The sequence below is a fragment of the Kogia breviceps genome, chromosome 3 (assembly GCF_026419965.1).
Source record: "Kogia breviceps isolate mKogBre1 chromosome 3, mKogBre1 haplotype 1, whole genome shotgun sequence".
Taxonomy (NCBI): domain Eukaryota; kingdom Metazoa; phylum Chordata; class Mammalia; order Artiodactyla; family Physeteridae; genus Kogia; species Kogia breviceps.
Genome location: NC_081312.1, coordinates 99665993 through 99683862, shown reverse-complemented (window position 1 = coordinate 99683862; position 17870 = coordinate 99665993). Strand labels below are relative to the sequence as shown.

General features: G+C 33.0%; 1 protein-coding gene across 16 annotated transcripts in view; it reads left to right on the top strand.

The window, feature by feature from the left end:
• MYO9A (myosin IXA) overlaps window positions 1–17870 on the top strand; it is a 279561-nt gene that overhangs the window by 77947 nt on the left and 183744 nt on the right. For all 16 annotated transcript variants that reach the window (XM_067029270.1, XM_067029272.1, XM_067029275.1 and 13 more), the window contains 4 exons: window positions 1349–1446; window positions 3668–3794; window positions 12601–12690; window positions 16478–16594. In XM_067029270.1, the coding sequence (XP_066885371.1) occupies window positions 1349–1446; window positions 3668–3794; window positions 12601–12690; window positions 16478–16594 (432 nt within the window). The remainder of the gene's footprint in view (window positions 1–1348; window positions 1447–3667; window positions 3795–12600; window positions 12691–16477; window positions 16595–17870) is intronic.

Below are 17870 nucleotides of genomic sequence, written 5' to 3'. Positions count from 1 at the left end.
ATTTTGGCATGTCTTTAGAAGTATGTCTTAAAATTGCTTACCAAAATTTTATAGTCAGAAAATTAAGTACATGGGTTCTCAGAAAGAATGCTTCTTGAAGTGAATTAAAAAATTTAAACTATCCATGTATACCTTTCCATAGAGAATACAAATATTTTTAATAGCATTCTAAGACTTAATATTTAATTTTAAATTTTATTATTTACATATATATTCATTAACTCATTCTTACAATGCCTAAAGCAAGTTGTACATGGTAGATACTTGATAAATACTTTTTAAAAAATAAATGAGCACTTTGTTTACTTCTCAAAAAGGAATATCTCATTCAGTTAAATAAATCATTCATTGTATATCTACTTTAATAATTTCCCACTTTCTTCTTGGCACTGACTTGATATTGGAGAACTGCAGTAAATGAGACAAATAATAGTTCATGTGTTCATTGAGTATTTAATACAATATTTCATAGGAAGATGGGCATTAAAAAAGTAAATACATGTGAGGACGTTTCTGAAAATGTTAAGTGTAAGGGACTGTGAGAACATATAGTAAAGGGACTTAAAGACTTATTTTTTGTTTTAAAGATTTAGATTATGTGTACAGTGTTACCGTTTGTCTTTTGAGGGAAGTGAAATGCAAGAGTTGCTCTAGAAGAGTAGTATTTTTTTATTTGGTAGTCCATAACTATTTTTACTGACTCATATCATGTGTGTCCTTTGCAGGTTTTTATACTTTCACATATACTTTTTAATTTTGCTGACTGATTACCATGTTTATATTATTCATTAGGAATATAATATTTATGTTATTTCTAATATTGATATAATATAAACATCTTTGTATTATAAAAGTCTAGTCTCCACTTCACTTCTTAACTAAATTGTTGCCTATTCTAAAATTTATTTTTGTGTCCCAGGATCTAGTTCACCTTACATATGGGTAGACACTTATTAAATATTTGTTGAATAAATAACATTTGTTTGTGGAATTGAGCTCTCTTAAATTCTTTGGATCTCCAAGACTCTTCAGAACCATTCAAAATCAAACTTTGTATCAGAACATTTTTACATATTGCTAGCTCTTAAGTTACTTTTGAGATACTTGCTTGGGTGATTGTGAAAGAGGGAGAAAAGATAACCTACTGGTATTTTGGTAGGTATGTGTTTAGTGTGCATACTTGTGGTAAGATAAGAGGGCTAATGAATTTGGCAATGTCTAAATATTTCATCAGCTCTGATTTTTATAATAGGTATATTTATCTAAAATTACTATATTTCCACGTGGCTTAGATTACTTTTCAATAGGTAGTCTTGATTTTACTCCCCCTTTTTTCTTAAAAAAACAGGATTGCTTCACAGTGGAGGGTGAAGATTTGAGGCATGACTTTGAACGCTTACAACTAGCCATGGAAATGGTAGGATTCCTTCCCAAGACACGAAGACAGTGAGTTTACTTATTGTATTCTTATACCCTTGGTAGAGAATAAATCATGATATGTGTTTAAAAAATTCCTCTTCTTTTATCCTTTGAAACAATTTTCTGATATTCCTGATCCAGTGCCTGATCCAGTTCCATCTTAAATGTTACTTAGAATTAGAAAATTAATTTTTCTAAAAGACTTGTTTTGAATTGCTTTCTTTTGTCATAAATCTTTGAGAGTCTGTTGAAAGTTGGATCTCTTCTTCCTGTAAAATGTAATACATAAACATTTGCATATTATCGCAAGGGCTCATGGTGCCCCCCAAACCTCTCCATGTACCTTACCTAAAAACTGTTGCTTTGTAACACTATTTTATAACTCCTTGTTTTCTATATCATTGATCTTTAATCTTATTAAGACATACTACCTTTCAGTGTAACATAATTTTCTATGTATTTCAACTGTAAGTTTATGTCTGTAGCATTGTGCTAAATGTATTTTTTTCATTGTAAATGTAAACAAAATAGAACTGTAAAAAGGTTGAGATAAGGATGGAGTAAATTATGCTTAAAATAAAGAAGTAAATTATAATTAAAATAAACTACTTTAAAGATGCAAATAACCTTAACCTTATAAGCTTTTTGAGAGCAGGGATTCTTAATTCATATTTATAAATCTTTTAATATTGAATTATAGTATATTCAATTGTTTATAAGACATTTATTATTGCTGGAGACTATGCATCACATATTTGTGTGTGAGAAACATTATTGTGCTGATTATTGAATCCAAAATTCTGAAATAGTGTAATGTGCAACTATATAAACTACTACTAAAGATAGTTTTTAAAAAAATGGCTCGTAAGTTTGTTTTTTTATGTTTTTGGCTTTCAGTAGTTTTTATATTTCAGTTGATACTGAGTTTCCTCTCTAACTCAGAACGTTTTTATGAAATACTCCTTTAGAATTGACTTGTATTTTGTTTGTGTCGTGTTAATGACTCAATCATTTAAAAATTTTAAATTATTTGAAAAATTACACCTATGAATTAGATGTTGCTTCAGGACCTCCGAAAGTACAGCTATTAGGTTCCTAAAGCAATATCTTTGTTTTATTTAAAATGCTTCCTAATTTTAGGAAAACACAGAGTTAAAATTTCATAAGTAGAACAGATTTATTCTGAGGAAATAACTGGAGAAGGCACAAAGATGTGTGTATATATAGATTTCTAGGAAGGGCTTTTAGATGGAGTATTCAACTGTGTTAAACGCCTTTGGGCGTTTAGATATCATGTAAGTTAAGGACATAATATATTTTTCTAAGTTACATGGAGGTTCTTGGTAACTTCTATGAGACATTTTACTGGGAGGCAGATGCCAGAATGTGTTAGCAAATAGGGAATGACAAAGTGAAGGCAAGGAGTGTAAGTTGACATTTCAATAAGCTTGTTTGTGAAGTGAAGAAGATGTGGGATCTAGGATGGGTTGTTTAAAGTAAAAGAGAAGTGAGATTATTTTGATAGAAAGTTCTTGTCAGGTTCAGGCGAGAGATAGAAAATTGGTGTAATAATGTTCCAGAGTAAACTGAGTTCATGAGATGTATAGCACAAGCGTAGGGATTAGTTGTTGGCTGGAGGAGGGGCATGTGTTCTTCTGAGACAGGAGGGAAGGACAGTCCAGATGCAGATGTTTCACATTAAGGGCCTGATATTAGATAATATACCCCAGTGGCCTCATATTGTTTTTTAAAAAGCATTTATAATATGATGGGCAGTATAATATTATGTAGGAAAGCATTTAAAAAATATAACTAATAATAAAAAATCACCTAGGTTACTTTGTTAAAATACAGATTCTAAGACCTTTCTTTTAAAGATTCTGATTCAGTAGATCTGAAATAGACAGTGTAGGGAAAGGACATTCCAGGCAGGATGAAAAGTGTTTAGAAAGTCCATGGACTTTTGAAACACTACAGCAGATTCAGACAATAGTAAGAAGTCCCCTTCAAATAGCTATATCTGACAGATGATATAATTCTGAAAGGGTTATCTAAAGTGCTTTGCACAGTGCCCGACATAGTGAACACTCAATAAATTTTAGTTATTATAGTTATTATTAACCTATTTCTTATTTTTCTGAAGACTAAATGCTTTGTACTGGTTAATTTGCTTGATTAGAATTTTGGAATGAAATAAGCTTAGAGAATGCACATAAGCAAGCTGTAATTTATGGTTTTATTTTCACAGGATTTTCTCTCTTCTCTCAGCAATACTACATTTGGGTAATATCTGTTATAAAAAGAAGACATACCGGGATGACTCCATAGATATATGTAATCCTGAAGTTCTGCCTGTTGTCTCAGAATTATTAGAAGTAAGTGTTTACATTCTCAGTTGTCATTTCAAATACTGGGTAACTTTTCAGTTTTTATTTTGTGTAACTATTTTGTAGGTATAAATGGGTTAATACTTTTTATTAATAGTGTTACACCAAAAGTTGGAAGTTTTGCTGTTGTGTGTGCCAGAATCTGTAGAAGATTTGAGTTTTCTCCCCTGCCTCCCTTTGCCCCAGATATCCATGATTCCTCAATTTGCTGAATAGGATGAGTATTTCACTCTATACTGTATCATGTTCTAGGCCTTTGTAATTTTTCTCCTTCTATATTTGAGATTTCCTGTCATAGTAGGATGTTGGTTAGATTATTTTATTTGAAGATGGGGTATCTGGATGGGTGGAGAAAAGGGTACTACTTTTTCTTTCTTCATGGCTGAATGGGAGCCAGAGGTCTTCATCTCCTATGACGTTTCTTCCCATATCAGGGTCCTTATTATTACCTTATTCTTTCCTCCTGGAGTGATGATTTCTCATGTTTTCTGAGCTAACTACTCATCTTTAAAGGGATATGATTTTTGTAGGCCCTCTCCTCTGACTGGAAATATATGTGTGTATACTCCCCTGAGTATATTCACATATTTACAAATATTTTTATGTAACCATCTATATCTATATAAAGATAAACATGATCTCCACAGCAAGGGAAACCATAAACAAAGTGAAAAGACAACCTACAGAATGGGAGAAAATATTTCCAAACAATGTAATTGATAAGGGATTAATTTCCAGAATATGCAAACAGTTCAAAAGCTTAATATCAGAAAAACGAACAACCCAATCAAAAAATGGACAGAAGACCTAAGTAGATATTTCTCCAGAGAAGACATACCAATGGCAACAGGCACATGAAAAGATGCTCAATGTTGCTAATTATTAGAGAAATGCAAATCAAAACCACAATGAGGTATCATCTCATATTGGTCAGAATGGCTGTCATCAAAAAGTCTACAAATAGTAAATGCTGGAGAGGGTGTGGAGAAAAGGGAACCCTCTTGCACTGTTGGTGGGAATGTAAATTGGTGCAGCTGAGATGGAGAACAGTATGGAGGTTCCTTAAAAAACTAAAATAAAAATAGAGCTATAATATGATCCAGCAATCCCACTGCTAGGCATGTATCCAGTGAAAACTCTAACTCGAAAAGACACATGCACCCCAATGTACATAGCAGCACTATTTACAATAGCCAAGACATGGAAGCAACATAAATGTCCATTGACAGATGAATGGGTAAAGATGTGGTGTGTGTATACACACACACACACACACACACACACACACACACACACACACACACACACACACATACACACACAATGGGATACTACTCAGCCATAAAAAAGAATGAAATAATGCCATTTACAGCAACATGGATGTACCTTGAGATTATCATACTTAGTGAAGTAAGTCAAACAGAGAAAGACAAATATTGTATGCTATCACTTATATGTGGAATCTAAAAATACGATATAAATGAACTTATTTACAAACAGAAATAGACTCACAGACATAGAAGACAAATTTATGGTTACCAAAAGGGAAAGTGGGAGGGAGGGATAAATTAGGATTTGGGATTAACCGATACATACTGCTATATATAAAATAGATAAACAACAAGGACCTACTGCATAGCACAGGGAACTGTATTCAGTATCTTATAATAACCTGCAATGGAAAAGAATCTGAAAAAGAATACATATTTATTTATATTATGTATATATATAAATAAAACTGAATCACTTTGCTGTACACCTGAAACATTGTAAGTCAACTATACTTCAGTAAAAAATAAAAATTAATAAAAAGATAAACATGAGATTATACTGTTGTTTCTAACTAATCCATTAGCACATGTATCATTCTAGCCTTCTCCCCTTGCTTATCTGTAAACTCACACTAACAGTGAAGAAGCTGTCTCCCATCAATCTGTCATTCATTTAGGTATTCAATTCCAGTATACCTGTAAAGCAGTATTAGAATTTTTAACCCATATCCCTGTGGGAAATGACTTTATGGAGTCATGTTACCCCTAGTTTTACAGACTCCATTTATTTCCAGAATTACTTAGGTCAGCATCTTTTCCTCCCACCCCCTTCACTGAGGTTGTTCCATATATTTGTCATACAGTTTTCATGTCATGGTCTGTATTCTTTTCCTAAGATTCCCACAACATCTTAAATAATTTTCTAAAAATGTGTATACATTAAGATTCACTCTTTTTGCTATTTGGGTTGTGACAGATGCATAATGTCGTGTATCCTCCACTACATTATCATACAAAATAGTTTCACAGCCCAAAAAATTCCCTGTGCTTCACCTGTTCAATCCATCCCAGCAAACTACTGATCTTTTTACTAGCTCTGTAGGTTTGCCTTTTCCAGAATATAACATAATTAGTCATACAGTATGTAGCCTTTTCAGACTGATTTGTTTCACTTAGCAATATACATTTAAGATTCATCTGTGGCTTTTCCTGGCTTGATAGCTCATTTCTCATTGCTGGGTAATATTCCATGGTGTAGATGTATTATACCACAGTTGGTCTATCCATTCATCTGTTGAAGAGCACGTTGATCGTTTCCAGTTTTTTGCAATGAATAACCTTTTTTTTCTGTTAAAATATCACTTATCTTTCAAATCTTGGTTCATATACTACTTCATGGGACTTAACCATATTAAAGGGTCTAAACTGACTCTATCAGCATAGAACATTTGCTTCTCCTTAGCATAGTTCAGTATTGGCTTTGTAGCATAAAGTTAATTGTTTACCAGTTTGTGTCCATTTTAAGATGGCGGCAATGTTCTTTGAGAGCAATGGATGCCTCTTATTGATCTAACCTTACAGTGTTTATTATTTTGTACATGCCTTGCTGTTGCTTATTAACTTCAATGGAATGAGTTAGCCTGGAAGAAGGGTCAGGGGGGAGTACCTTGAATTGGAACTAGATTCACTCATTGGAAAGAAGTTCCAGGGTGTGGATTGTGGTATCTGAAAGCTGTAATTTTGAAGGTCATGAGGGTCAGAAAACAGATGGTATTTCAGGCAGGCATTTCAGGTGATATTTTAGTCAAACACTTGGTATTGTGGCTAGTGGTCTTTCTTATAAGTTCAGGCATTCAGCAAGTGCCAAGGCTTCTGGTCCTAGTGCAGTGTTACTTTTTTTGGTGAGAGACTAGTAAGAGGAATTCAGGCAATTTAAAGAGGTATTGGTAAAAAAAGGAGAAATCCAATTCTGAGAATTGGACTTACCAGTCTCAAAGTTAGAGTAACAACTAAATGTGATTTGATAGCAAATCTCACTTTTGAACTCAAGCTTTTCAAATTCCTTCTTGTTATATATAGTTTGGACTGGTTCTAGGAATGGAGGTTTAGTAAGTAGAAAGAAGATAATCTTCAAAGTCAACGAGCTAGAGAAGGTCTGAGAAGACCTACCAGGGTATCCTGCCTATAGTTAGATCTTATATTTATTATTATTATTATTTTTTAATTTAAAATTGTTTTTTGGCCGCGCGGCTTGTGGGATATTAGTTCCCCAACTGGAGATCGAACCTGGGTCCTCGGCAGTGAGAGCGCAGAGTCCTAACCACTGGACTGCCAGGGAATTCCCATAGTTAGATCTTATTTTTAAATATGATTTTCTCTAATTGATTAACATTGATAATGATAATTGGAACCTTAAGGCTTTCGTTGAAATAAGATTGAAAGATAGGCACAATAACTGGTTTAATTAAAATGTAAACTCTTTAGTAAAGGTTTAATTTACTTTAAATTTAAATGTTTTAAAATTTAATTTCCCTCCTTCCCAAAGTGATTCAATTCAATAATAAATATAGTGGGAGCATGTGTGTATGTATAACTGATTTAGTTTGTTGTAGAGGGAAAACTAACACACTATTGTAAAACAATTATACTCCAATAAAGATGTTAAAAAAAAAATAATAATAATAATAAATATAGATTTAGCTTTTAAGAACAAATAATGGTTTAATTTTATTTATTTTTTCCAATTATTTTTTGTAGTTACCTCAGGCAGTAGTGAATGCTTTGCATCTTCTGTGTACTAAATCCTATGTGGGATAGATGCTTGTGAAATTATTAAAATCGAACAAGCTCCAGTAGATTAGTTGTATTTAATTTGGAGCATGTTTATGTTGTGAAATATTAGAACCATCATCATTACCATAAATTGTTCAATTTTTAGTAGATTTATGTGTTTTGAGTATATTTAACATCTATTGAAACAATATTAAAGAATGAATTTTTAATATATATATCAGTTTCTCAGGTGAATATGAGAAACATGGTAGATTGGATATTGAGCCCATTGCTAATTATTAATATTTTGTATTAATAGTTTATTTATTTATTTATTTATTGGCCTCAACACGCACCTTGCAGGATCTTAGTCCCTGACCAGGGATCATACCTTGGCCCCAGCAGTGAAAGTGCCGAGTCCTAACCACTGGGCTGCCAGGGAATTCCCTCAGTAAAGTTTATTTTAAAAATTTAAAGTCATATATGCACGATTAAGATTATTCAGAAAATTATAGAGGTAGCTGATTAAAATATGAATTCAGTAATTTTTTTTAGGATGTTTATCAAATACAAGCAAGATTAGTGTGTTTTGTGTGATTGTGTATATGTGTGTAGACATGTGTATGACCATTGTCAGGTTTTAGTGTCAGCATTAAATCAGCTCCTTGAAATGAATTGGGTGGTTTTTCATTCTTTAAAATTTTTTTTCTGCATTTAAAAGAGGAATCATTAGCAGAGAATATGTTCCTTAAAGATTTGAACAATATCAGCCTGTGACCAATTTGTATTTGATATTCTTCCAGTTAGTTGTGTGTTGACTGATTTCTCAGAATTTTCAAATCTGGCTTGAATTAATTTTGATAATTTATGTTGTTCTAGGAAATACTTTGTTGATTAAATGTTTAAAACTTATTATTTTTGCATTCTTCATAAATATTTTGTTGATGTTTAAAATTTTTTTCTATGGTATTAGCTTTCAGCTATTTGTGTTTCTGAATTTTTTCTTTTGATATTTGAGATTCGTCTTTCATTTCTTATTTACTTATGTATTGATTTCTATTTTAATATATTTTCTTCTTTTTTTCTGTTAAATTATGAAATGTTTTCAGCATACAGTATATGTGCAAAATAGCATGATAAATACCTGTGTACTTGAAACCTCATCCAAGTAATAAAATACTGTGTGTATTTGAAGTCCACTGTGTACTCTGCCCCCAGCAGAAGTAAACACTACTATGAATTTAGTTTTTTTTCCAGTTTTTATTAATTGAACTTTTAAATGCAGTCAAAAGCAGAGAGAACCCCAAGTACCCCTCATATAATGAACATAACCCAAGTACCCACTGTTAAGCTTCATCACTTATTAATGTGGCCTCTCTCTTTTCATCTGTATCTTCACCTCTGTTCCTTCCCAGTTCTTTTAAAACAAATTCCAAAACAAAATCCCAAATATCTAAAAGATAATTTAGATGTTTTTAAAATATTCACAATAATTAACCTACTGTATAGCACAGGGAACCCTACTCAATACTGTGTAATGACCTATATGGGAAGAGAATCTAAAAAAAAGAGTGGATATATGTATATGATTAACTGATTCACCTTGCTGCACACTTGAAACTAACACAACACTGCAAATTAACTATACTCTAACAAAAATTTTAAAAAACTTCACAATATTATTAAAACACCTAAAAATAATTAACAGTTGTTTTCTAGTCTCAAACATATAGTCAGTGTTCAGATTTTCTTTTTTGTTTATGATTTCTCTATAGTTTCTTATTTTTCATTGAGTTATAATTGACATACATTAGTTTCAAGTATAAAGCATAATATTTCAATATTTGTATATATTTCAAAATGATCACAGTAAGTCTGGTTGACATCTTTCAGCATACATAGTTACAAAAAATTTATTTTCCTGTGATTAGGACTTTTAAGATCAACTCTCTTAGCAAGTTTCAAATATGGATTACAGTTTTTATTAACTGTTGTCACCATGCTGTATATTATATCCCCATGACATGTGACATTTATTTTATAACTGGAAGTTTGTACCTTTTTGACTTGAATTTAGTTTTTGTCATTCCTGTTCTTGTTTTTACACTTTCAGAATAGATAGATGTTTCTTTCCATAAAGAATATATAGTTTTGTTGTTCTGCATATTTTCAGACTTTATATAAATGTTAATACTATATGTATCATTCTAAAACTTGACTTTTTCACTTCATATTTTGTTTTTGAGATTTTTCAGTGCTGGTTTATATATTCTAGATTCTTATTTTTAGCTGTTGTATAAAATTCTATTATATGAATAAAACATAATTTATCTTTTTTAGTGGGGAGTGAAGTTGTTTGTAATTTTCCATTTATAGATAGTACTATGACAGGCATTCTTGTATGTCTCCTTGTTAACATGTGTGAGAACTATTCTAGGGTATAGTCCAAGGAGTAGAATTGTTGGGTTATGGTATATACACATATTGAGCTTTACTGATACTGACAAATGACTCTCTACATGGTTGTACCAATTTATACAAATGTATGGAAGTAACCTATGCTCCACTTTGTTGCCAGCTTACATTTGTTTGTTCCTTAAAAAAAAATTTCTTGAGTCTACTACATAGGTCATATATATATATATTTTTTATTTTTTTTGTGGTACGCGGGCCTCTCACTGTTGTGGCCTCTCCCGTTGCGGAGCACAGGCTCCGGATGCACAGGCTCAGTGGCCATGGCTCTCGGGCTCAGCCACTCCGCGGCATGTGGGATCCTCCCAGACTGGGGCACGAACCCGTGTCCCCTGCATCGGCAGGCGGACTCTCAACCACTGCGCCACCAGGGAAACCCTGTTTTTAAATATTTTAATAATAATTGCTTACATGAACAAATGTAACTCACAATAATACTACAGTGGTTTTTTAAAATATTTATTTATTTAATTTACTTATTTTTGGCTGCATCGTGTCTTCATTGCTGTGCGTGGGCTTTCTCTAGTTGTGGCGAGCGGGGCCTACTCTTTGTTGTGGTGCACTGGCTTCTCATTGTGGTGGCTTCTCTTGTTGCAGAGCACAGGCTCTAGGCACGTGGGCTCCAGTAGTTGTGGCACGTGGGCTCAGTAGTTGTGGCTTGCAGGCTCTAGAGTGCAGGCTCAGTAGTTGTGGTGCGCGGGCTTAGTTGCTCCATGGCATGTGGGATCTTCCCAGACCAGGGCTCAAACCCGTGTACCCTGCATTGGCAGGTGGATTCTTAACCACTGCGCCACCAGGGAAGCCCCTACAGTGGTTTTTATCACATATGTTTTTTCTTTGTTAGTTTTGTCATTTTGTGTAATCTGGTATTAATATATATATTTTTTTGTTCCTTGAAATATTTTAAATATACCTGAAAGGTTGAGGTTTTACATTTAAACTTGGCTGTTCATTTTGTGAAGTTAATGTGCCTCAAATTGTTTCCATCTTTTGGAATTTGAAGATTGAGCAATGGATGCTCCAGAAGAAGGTGTATTTTCTGTGTTGTGTAATCATATTTTAAAAATGGTCGACCTGTCATGCATTTGCTGGTGACAGGGTAATGCCTCACTTTCTTGTTTTATAACTCAGTTTCTCCTTGTACTCTAGTCTTTTTGCTTGATACATTTTATATCATATTGTTTACATAAAATTTATGAATGTCAAAGCTTTATTATGTATGGATGCTTTTATAAAATGGTCTTGTTTACCATTCATGCCCATCAGCATGGCAAAAACCAAAAGTCTGATGATACCAAGTATAGTCAAGGTTTGAAGAAATAAGAACTCTCAGTGCTTCTGCTAGAGAGAGCAAATGGGTAAAAAACACATGTACAGGAGTTTGGCAATATCCTGTAAAGCTGAAAATAGGTACACTACAACCTGGTAATTCCAACGTTCAGGTATGTACTTCAGAGAAACTCTTGAACTCATATGCAAGAGTATTCACTGCAGTTTATTTTCTGATGGTGTAAAATTGTGAATAGCATAAATGTCTACAAGTAGGAGAATGGATTGTGCATGGTGGTAATTTATATAGTGAGATGCTATATAGCAGTTAAAATGAATAAGCTTGATCTAAATTATCAACATAGATCTCAAAACATGTTTGTAATATGAAAACATGAACTGAAATTATACATATATATGTATGTGTGTATGTGTGTATGTGTATGTGTGTGTATAAAAACATGAACTGAAATACATGTGAAATTCATGATTTTATTGGCGTCTAGAGAGAGAGTAAGAACAAAGGAAGCATCAACTTTATCTTAAAGTTTAACATCTGTAAGTGAAAATAAAGATCTGAAACAGCAATAAGTATCCATTATAATGTCCCTGGAATTCAAGAAGTATTGTCACTTTTTAGTCCTTGTCTCCAGGTTGTGGGATTATGGTTAATTGTCTTAAAATATTTTTTGTGCCATTCTGTATTTTTCATATTCTGCACAAAGAAACATGTTTCTCTATTATGATCAGAAAGAAAACTTTAATTTAAAAAGACCCATCTGTCTTATTTACCCTTTGTGTCTTTTTTATGGTGAAGTATGGTGAGTGGGACACTTAAATTCCACTTAGGCCAATATTTAAATTGCCCAGTGTATTGTCTTTTTGTTTTTGTTTTTTCTCTGTTGCATATTTACTAATCTCAGTAATTTTTTTCTTTCTTTGACTTTTCAATAAATAATTCAACCATAGTCATAAATCTTTTATATTGAATTTACTTTTCCACTGTATAGGTTAAAGAAGAGATGCTATTTGAAGCACTAGTTACAAGGAAGACCGTGACAGTGGGAGAAAAGCTTATTTTACCATACAAACTGGCAGAGGTATGAATAGATTTTCTTTGAAATCAAGGAACTCTGAACATTTTTAGAAATTTAGGTTTATATTCTTTCTGTTAACAGAATGAAAATAACAGTATGGATTGAAATATTTTCTGGGCTCTTGAAATTTATCGTGAACTTTCTGTCAACTTGGAAACTTAAAGTTGAATGTAATTTTAAGCAATATGCTTACATTTTTCTCTAATGATCTCCATCTGATCACCGTTTTTAAGTTTCATAGTATTAATATGGGATAAGTGGATGGTAGGTAGAATTATAAATAAGCAGTCTTTAATCCAAATGATTTTTCCTTGTTGAGCACATCATATCTTCCATCACATCATGCTCTTTTGGTTTACTTTTTCATTGTTGGCCACTCCTTTGCAGTTCTTTTTGTTTGTTTTTTCTTTTCTTCCTGACTTCTTAAAGATTGGGTGCCCTAGGACAGTCTGTCTTTTCCTCTCTAAACTCTTTATCTAGATTTTCTCACTTAGTCCCATGGCTTTAAATATCATCTGTATAGTAAGGCTTCCAGGTAAGTTTTATTGCTATAGTGTGCCAGTATTATTATTATTATTATACCACTCAGGTGTATAGGAGTAGGAAAGTTATTGAAAAGCCTACTATTTTATGGTGAAATTTTATGAAAGTGTTGAGAAATCAAACTGACAATTATAAAGATAGGACAGGAATATGAGATTGGAAGTCAGAGAGGTGGGGAAACAGTGATTTAACTGTAGAGAATGCTTTCTAGGCAGACATTGATTAATTTATCCCATTGATCCATTTATCCCATTTTTGGGGTCTCTCCTAATTGTACCTACAGGTCCACATTTCTTCATTATGTCAGATATCTTATATCATATTTTTTAGTTGCCAACTTTGAGAGCTCCTTTCTAGACAAGAGAAAAAGCCAAACCATTTTAAGAGGTTTGTTCATCTTTTACATAAAAGTTCAATGCTTTTTTATTTTCTTTCTCAACTTTTTTCATTATTAAATATTTCTTTATGTTTATATGTTTAACTTTAACTTCAACATTTTGAGATTATTTTTGTAGCCCCTGCTTTATTTTTGTTTGGTGTATTTATTTGTTTAGTAAATATTTGAAAACACTTTTTGTGCCTGGAATTGTGCTAGGCATTATGATTAAAATGAAGAGCAGTCCTTAAGGATTTTAGCATTTTGTCTGAAGAACAATGGAAAGAAGTGTTTTAAGCAAAAAAGTTGCCTTAGATATTTTTTTAAGGACAGTCTGGCAGCAGTGTGAAAAAGTCAGTTGGAGGAGAGCGTAGTAGTTTTCTATAGCTGTGTAACAAACTTAGTGACTTAATATAATACAAATTTATTATCTGACAGTTTCCATGGATCATCAGTCTGGGCACAGGTTAGCTGGGTCCTCTGATCAGGGTTTCACCAGGCTGAAGTCAAGATATTCATGATGGCTGTGATCTTATCTGAGACTCAACATCCTCTTCTAAGTTCACAGATTGTTGACAGGATTCACTTCCTTGCAGTTGTAGGACTGAGATCCATAATTTCTTGTTGGCTGTTAGGGGCCATTCTCAGCACCTAGAGTGTACTTGCCATTTCCTGCCATGTGTTACTGTACACAACATGGCAGTTTGCTTCTTCAAGGCCAGCAGGAGAATCTATGATGGATGGGCTCAGTCCCTAGTAGGTCAGCTCTACCCAAGACAATATCTCTTGGGTTAACTAAAAAATTCAGCTGATTTTGGGCCACAATTATATCTTTAAAATCCCTTCACCCTTGTCATATAACATAAGATAGTTATGGGAGTGAAATCCATCATGTTTACAGTCCTGTTCACACTTACTGGGAGAGGATATAGAGAACATGTACACCTGGTGATGGGAATCATTCTAACACAGAGGGCAAGAGTGAATGTGGAAAGATGAGTTTGGAGGCTATAGTAGTTAGTACTCCTGAGGAGAAAGTTGCTTGCTGCTATGTCTAGAATGGTGACCTACTGATAGGGAGAAATGGATGTATTTAAAAAGAAAGAAATTTAGATGGTAAAATCAACAAGATTGAGCAATGATTTGTTTAGTGGGAAGCAGGGAGGAAGAAGGAGATATCAAGGATGAATCCTGATTTTCTGGTACACACAGCTGTAGAATATTGGTACCATTCAGTGAGACAGGAAACACTGAACAAGATCTTGTTTGAGTGAGAAAATAATTAATTGGTATTTGGGCTTATTGAGGTTAAGCTGTGATAGGCAGGACTGCATTTCAGAGAAAAGAGGCTAAAAGTATAATATTGGGAGTTATGGTGTAAGTAGGCATTATATTTGTATATTTGGTATATTTGGATTCTCTAAATCTTTTAATTTGATATGGAGGTTTGTCTTTTAACTACAAAATTCAACTCATTTATATTCATTGTGATAATGAACATGTTTTCTTATTGTGTGTTTTAAAATATTTTGCTTTTGCTGAATTTTATCAGATTGTCTTTATTTATTTTCCCCTCCTCTGGGGAAAATAGAATGGTTATTCTCTCTATATGTTCTACTATTGATTTTCTTGATATTTTAAAGATACTTGGTTGATAACTTGCCTAAGAATAGAATTTTAGGGCCACATCCTTTTTTCTCTCAGAACTTCTAAACGTTTTCCAATTATTTTCAAGTGTCTAGTGTTGAAGATAGAGAATTTAATACCTGTCTTCTCTTTCCTATGTAGGTGATAGTTTAGGTAAGTAGTTTTTGTTCTGGAAACTTGAGGGTTTTTTTTTCACTGAAATTCAGAAATTCATTCATCATCTATGTGTGGTCGGTTATAGTATTGTCTCCATTTTACAAATGTAAAAAAAGCTGTAGCCTAAGAGTTTAAGTAACTTGACCAAGGTCAAATAGCTGGAATAAGTAGAGAAACCGGGACTGGAAGATAGTCTAGCTTTTAATCAACACTCTCTACTTCCTCTAAAATTAAGAACATAGATATAAATATGTACCTGAATATACAAGCTTCAAAATAAGTCCCTAGATGAGAAGTACATAAATTATTAGGATTTGTTTTTTTTTTTTTTGATTTGTATTCTTTTAAGTTCTAGGACTCAGCTATCTAAGATACGTGCCCCACAACCCTCTTTTTAGGTTGCAGTACTTTCTAAATGTTGGATTTTCTTTAAGTAATAGACTTCATTTTTTAGACTAATTTCAGATTTACACAAAAATTGAGCAGATAGTACAGAGAGTTTCCATAAACTGGGGAAGGCTTGAGGTGAGGGGAAAAAGTAAATCACATAACTCCATAATGAAAGAATTGTTACTGTTTGGGGATGGAGAAATTCTAGAGGTTACTGTGGATGGCAAGCTGAAGACAGCCAGGAATGTAATTGTGGTGGTATGACTAGGATTCCACAGATAACTGATGCCTTTTTGATAATTGATTCCTATGCCTGAAATACTCTACCCCACTTTAGCTGGCAAAGTTCATTTGTTTATAAAAGTTCCTATTCTTCTTTCTTTACTAGGTGAAATATATACCCCAGTTTTCAGTAAAAGTGTTTTTAAATGTGTGGACTCATGTTTTGTTTCCTTTATCTTTCATGGCAGTTTTAACCTGGATTTCCTGAGTTGGATTAAATTAATGAGTATATTAAAAAAACTTCAATTTTAGGTTATTTATATTGAAAGAAAAATTAATTTCTAATTCAGGATAATAAGGTTTCTTTCTTGAATGAGAGCAAAACATTTTGTTATAGTATCTTAGTCAGATTGTTGCCAATTTCACTTAGACTCCTAACTTTTTTTTTTTTTCCAGGCTGTAACAGTGAGGAACTCCATGGCTAAGTCTTTATATAGTGCCCTGTTTGACTGGATAGTTTTTCGGATTAATCATGCACTTATGAATAGTAAAGATTTGGAGCAAAATACCAAGGTAGACATATATTGGATTATAATATATTTTTCCTGAAAAACTGTTTTAATAAAATGGGTAATGCATAAAATTTAAAACATAGAATTATATAGAGTAATAAGTATCACCTTTTATCTGTATTCCCTGCTATTTCTCTCCTTATTTCTGCTTCTATGACCCTATTCAGCGAAACTGTTCTGTGTGTCTTTCCAGAGCTTTTTTCCTATGTACTTACATTCCTATAGATGTACATGTACAGAGTTGCTTTTAAACATAAAAATAGGATCATGCTATCTGTATTGTTTCTAATTTGTATTTTTTTTTAACCTGGTTATGTCTTGAAATATATCTAAACCTCATTATTTTTAATATTTAAATGTAAAACATAAATATTTAAATGTAAAATTGCTCTTACATGACTTTTTCATGCTTTGAGTAAGCCCACAGGTAGAAAATTGATTTTAATTCTAATGTAATATACCAAGTTGACTTACTTTTAAAAATTAATTAATTTTATTTTTGGCTGCAATGGTTCTTCACTGTGGTGCACGGTCTTCTCATTGAAGTGGCTTCTCTTGTTGTGGAGCACAGGCTCTAGGCATGTGGGCTTCGGTAGTTGTGGCACGTGGGCTCAGTAGTTGTGGCTCGCGGGCTCTAGAGCCCAGGCTCAGTAGTTATGGCGCACAGGCTTAGTTGCTCCGTGGCATGTGGGATCTTCCCGGACCAGGGCTCGAACCCATGTCCCCTGCATTGGCGGGTGGATTCTTAACCCCTGCGCCACCAGGGAAGTCCCAAGTTGACTTATTTTTGAAGATCATTATTTTCACTGTTTTTTGTAAGGGCTTAGAATTAGTCAGCAGTATTAATCACACAAAATACTCTTAATGGAGACTTTTAAAAGTCTCTTACTATTTATCTCTCATTACATCAGTTTGCCCAGTATCTCTCTTAGCACCAGTGGAGAAAAATTGTTTTCATTTAATCAAAATTGTCATACAACTGTATTTTAAGAATAAGGTGGGGTGGTGAGAAGAATGGTGGTTTGGGATATTATAACTGAATATTTATCATCCATAGTAAGAAGTTAGAAGGTAATTTATGGAGGTAGAATATCAAGAAATAGAGGAATAAACATTTTTTACTATATTATACTATTCTTTACCAAACAACTAAAAAGATTTGAGTGTTGTTGACTTTATGGAGCAGAAATTGAGGGTGGAAGGGTTTGTTGTTTTTTGTTATAATCCTTTTAGAACTGTTTAATGTCATGAATCTTGTGTGTTTCTTTTTTTTTGAT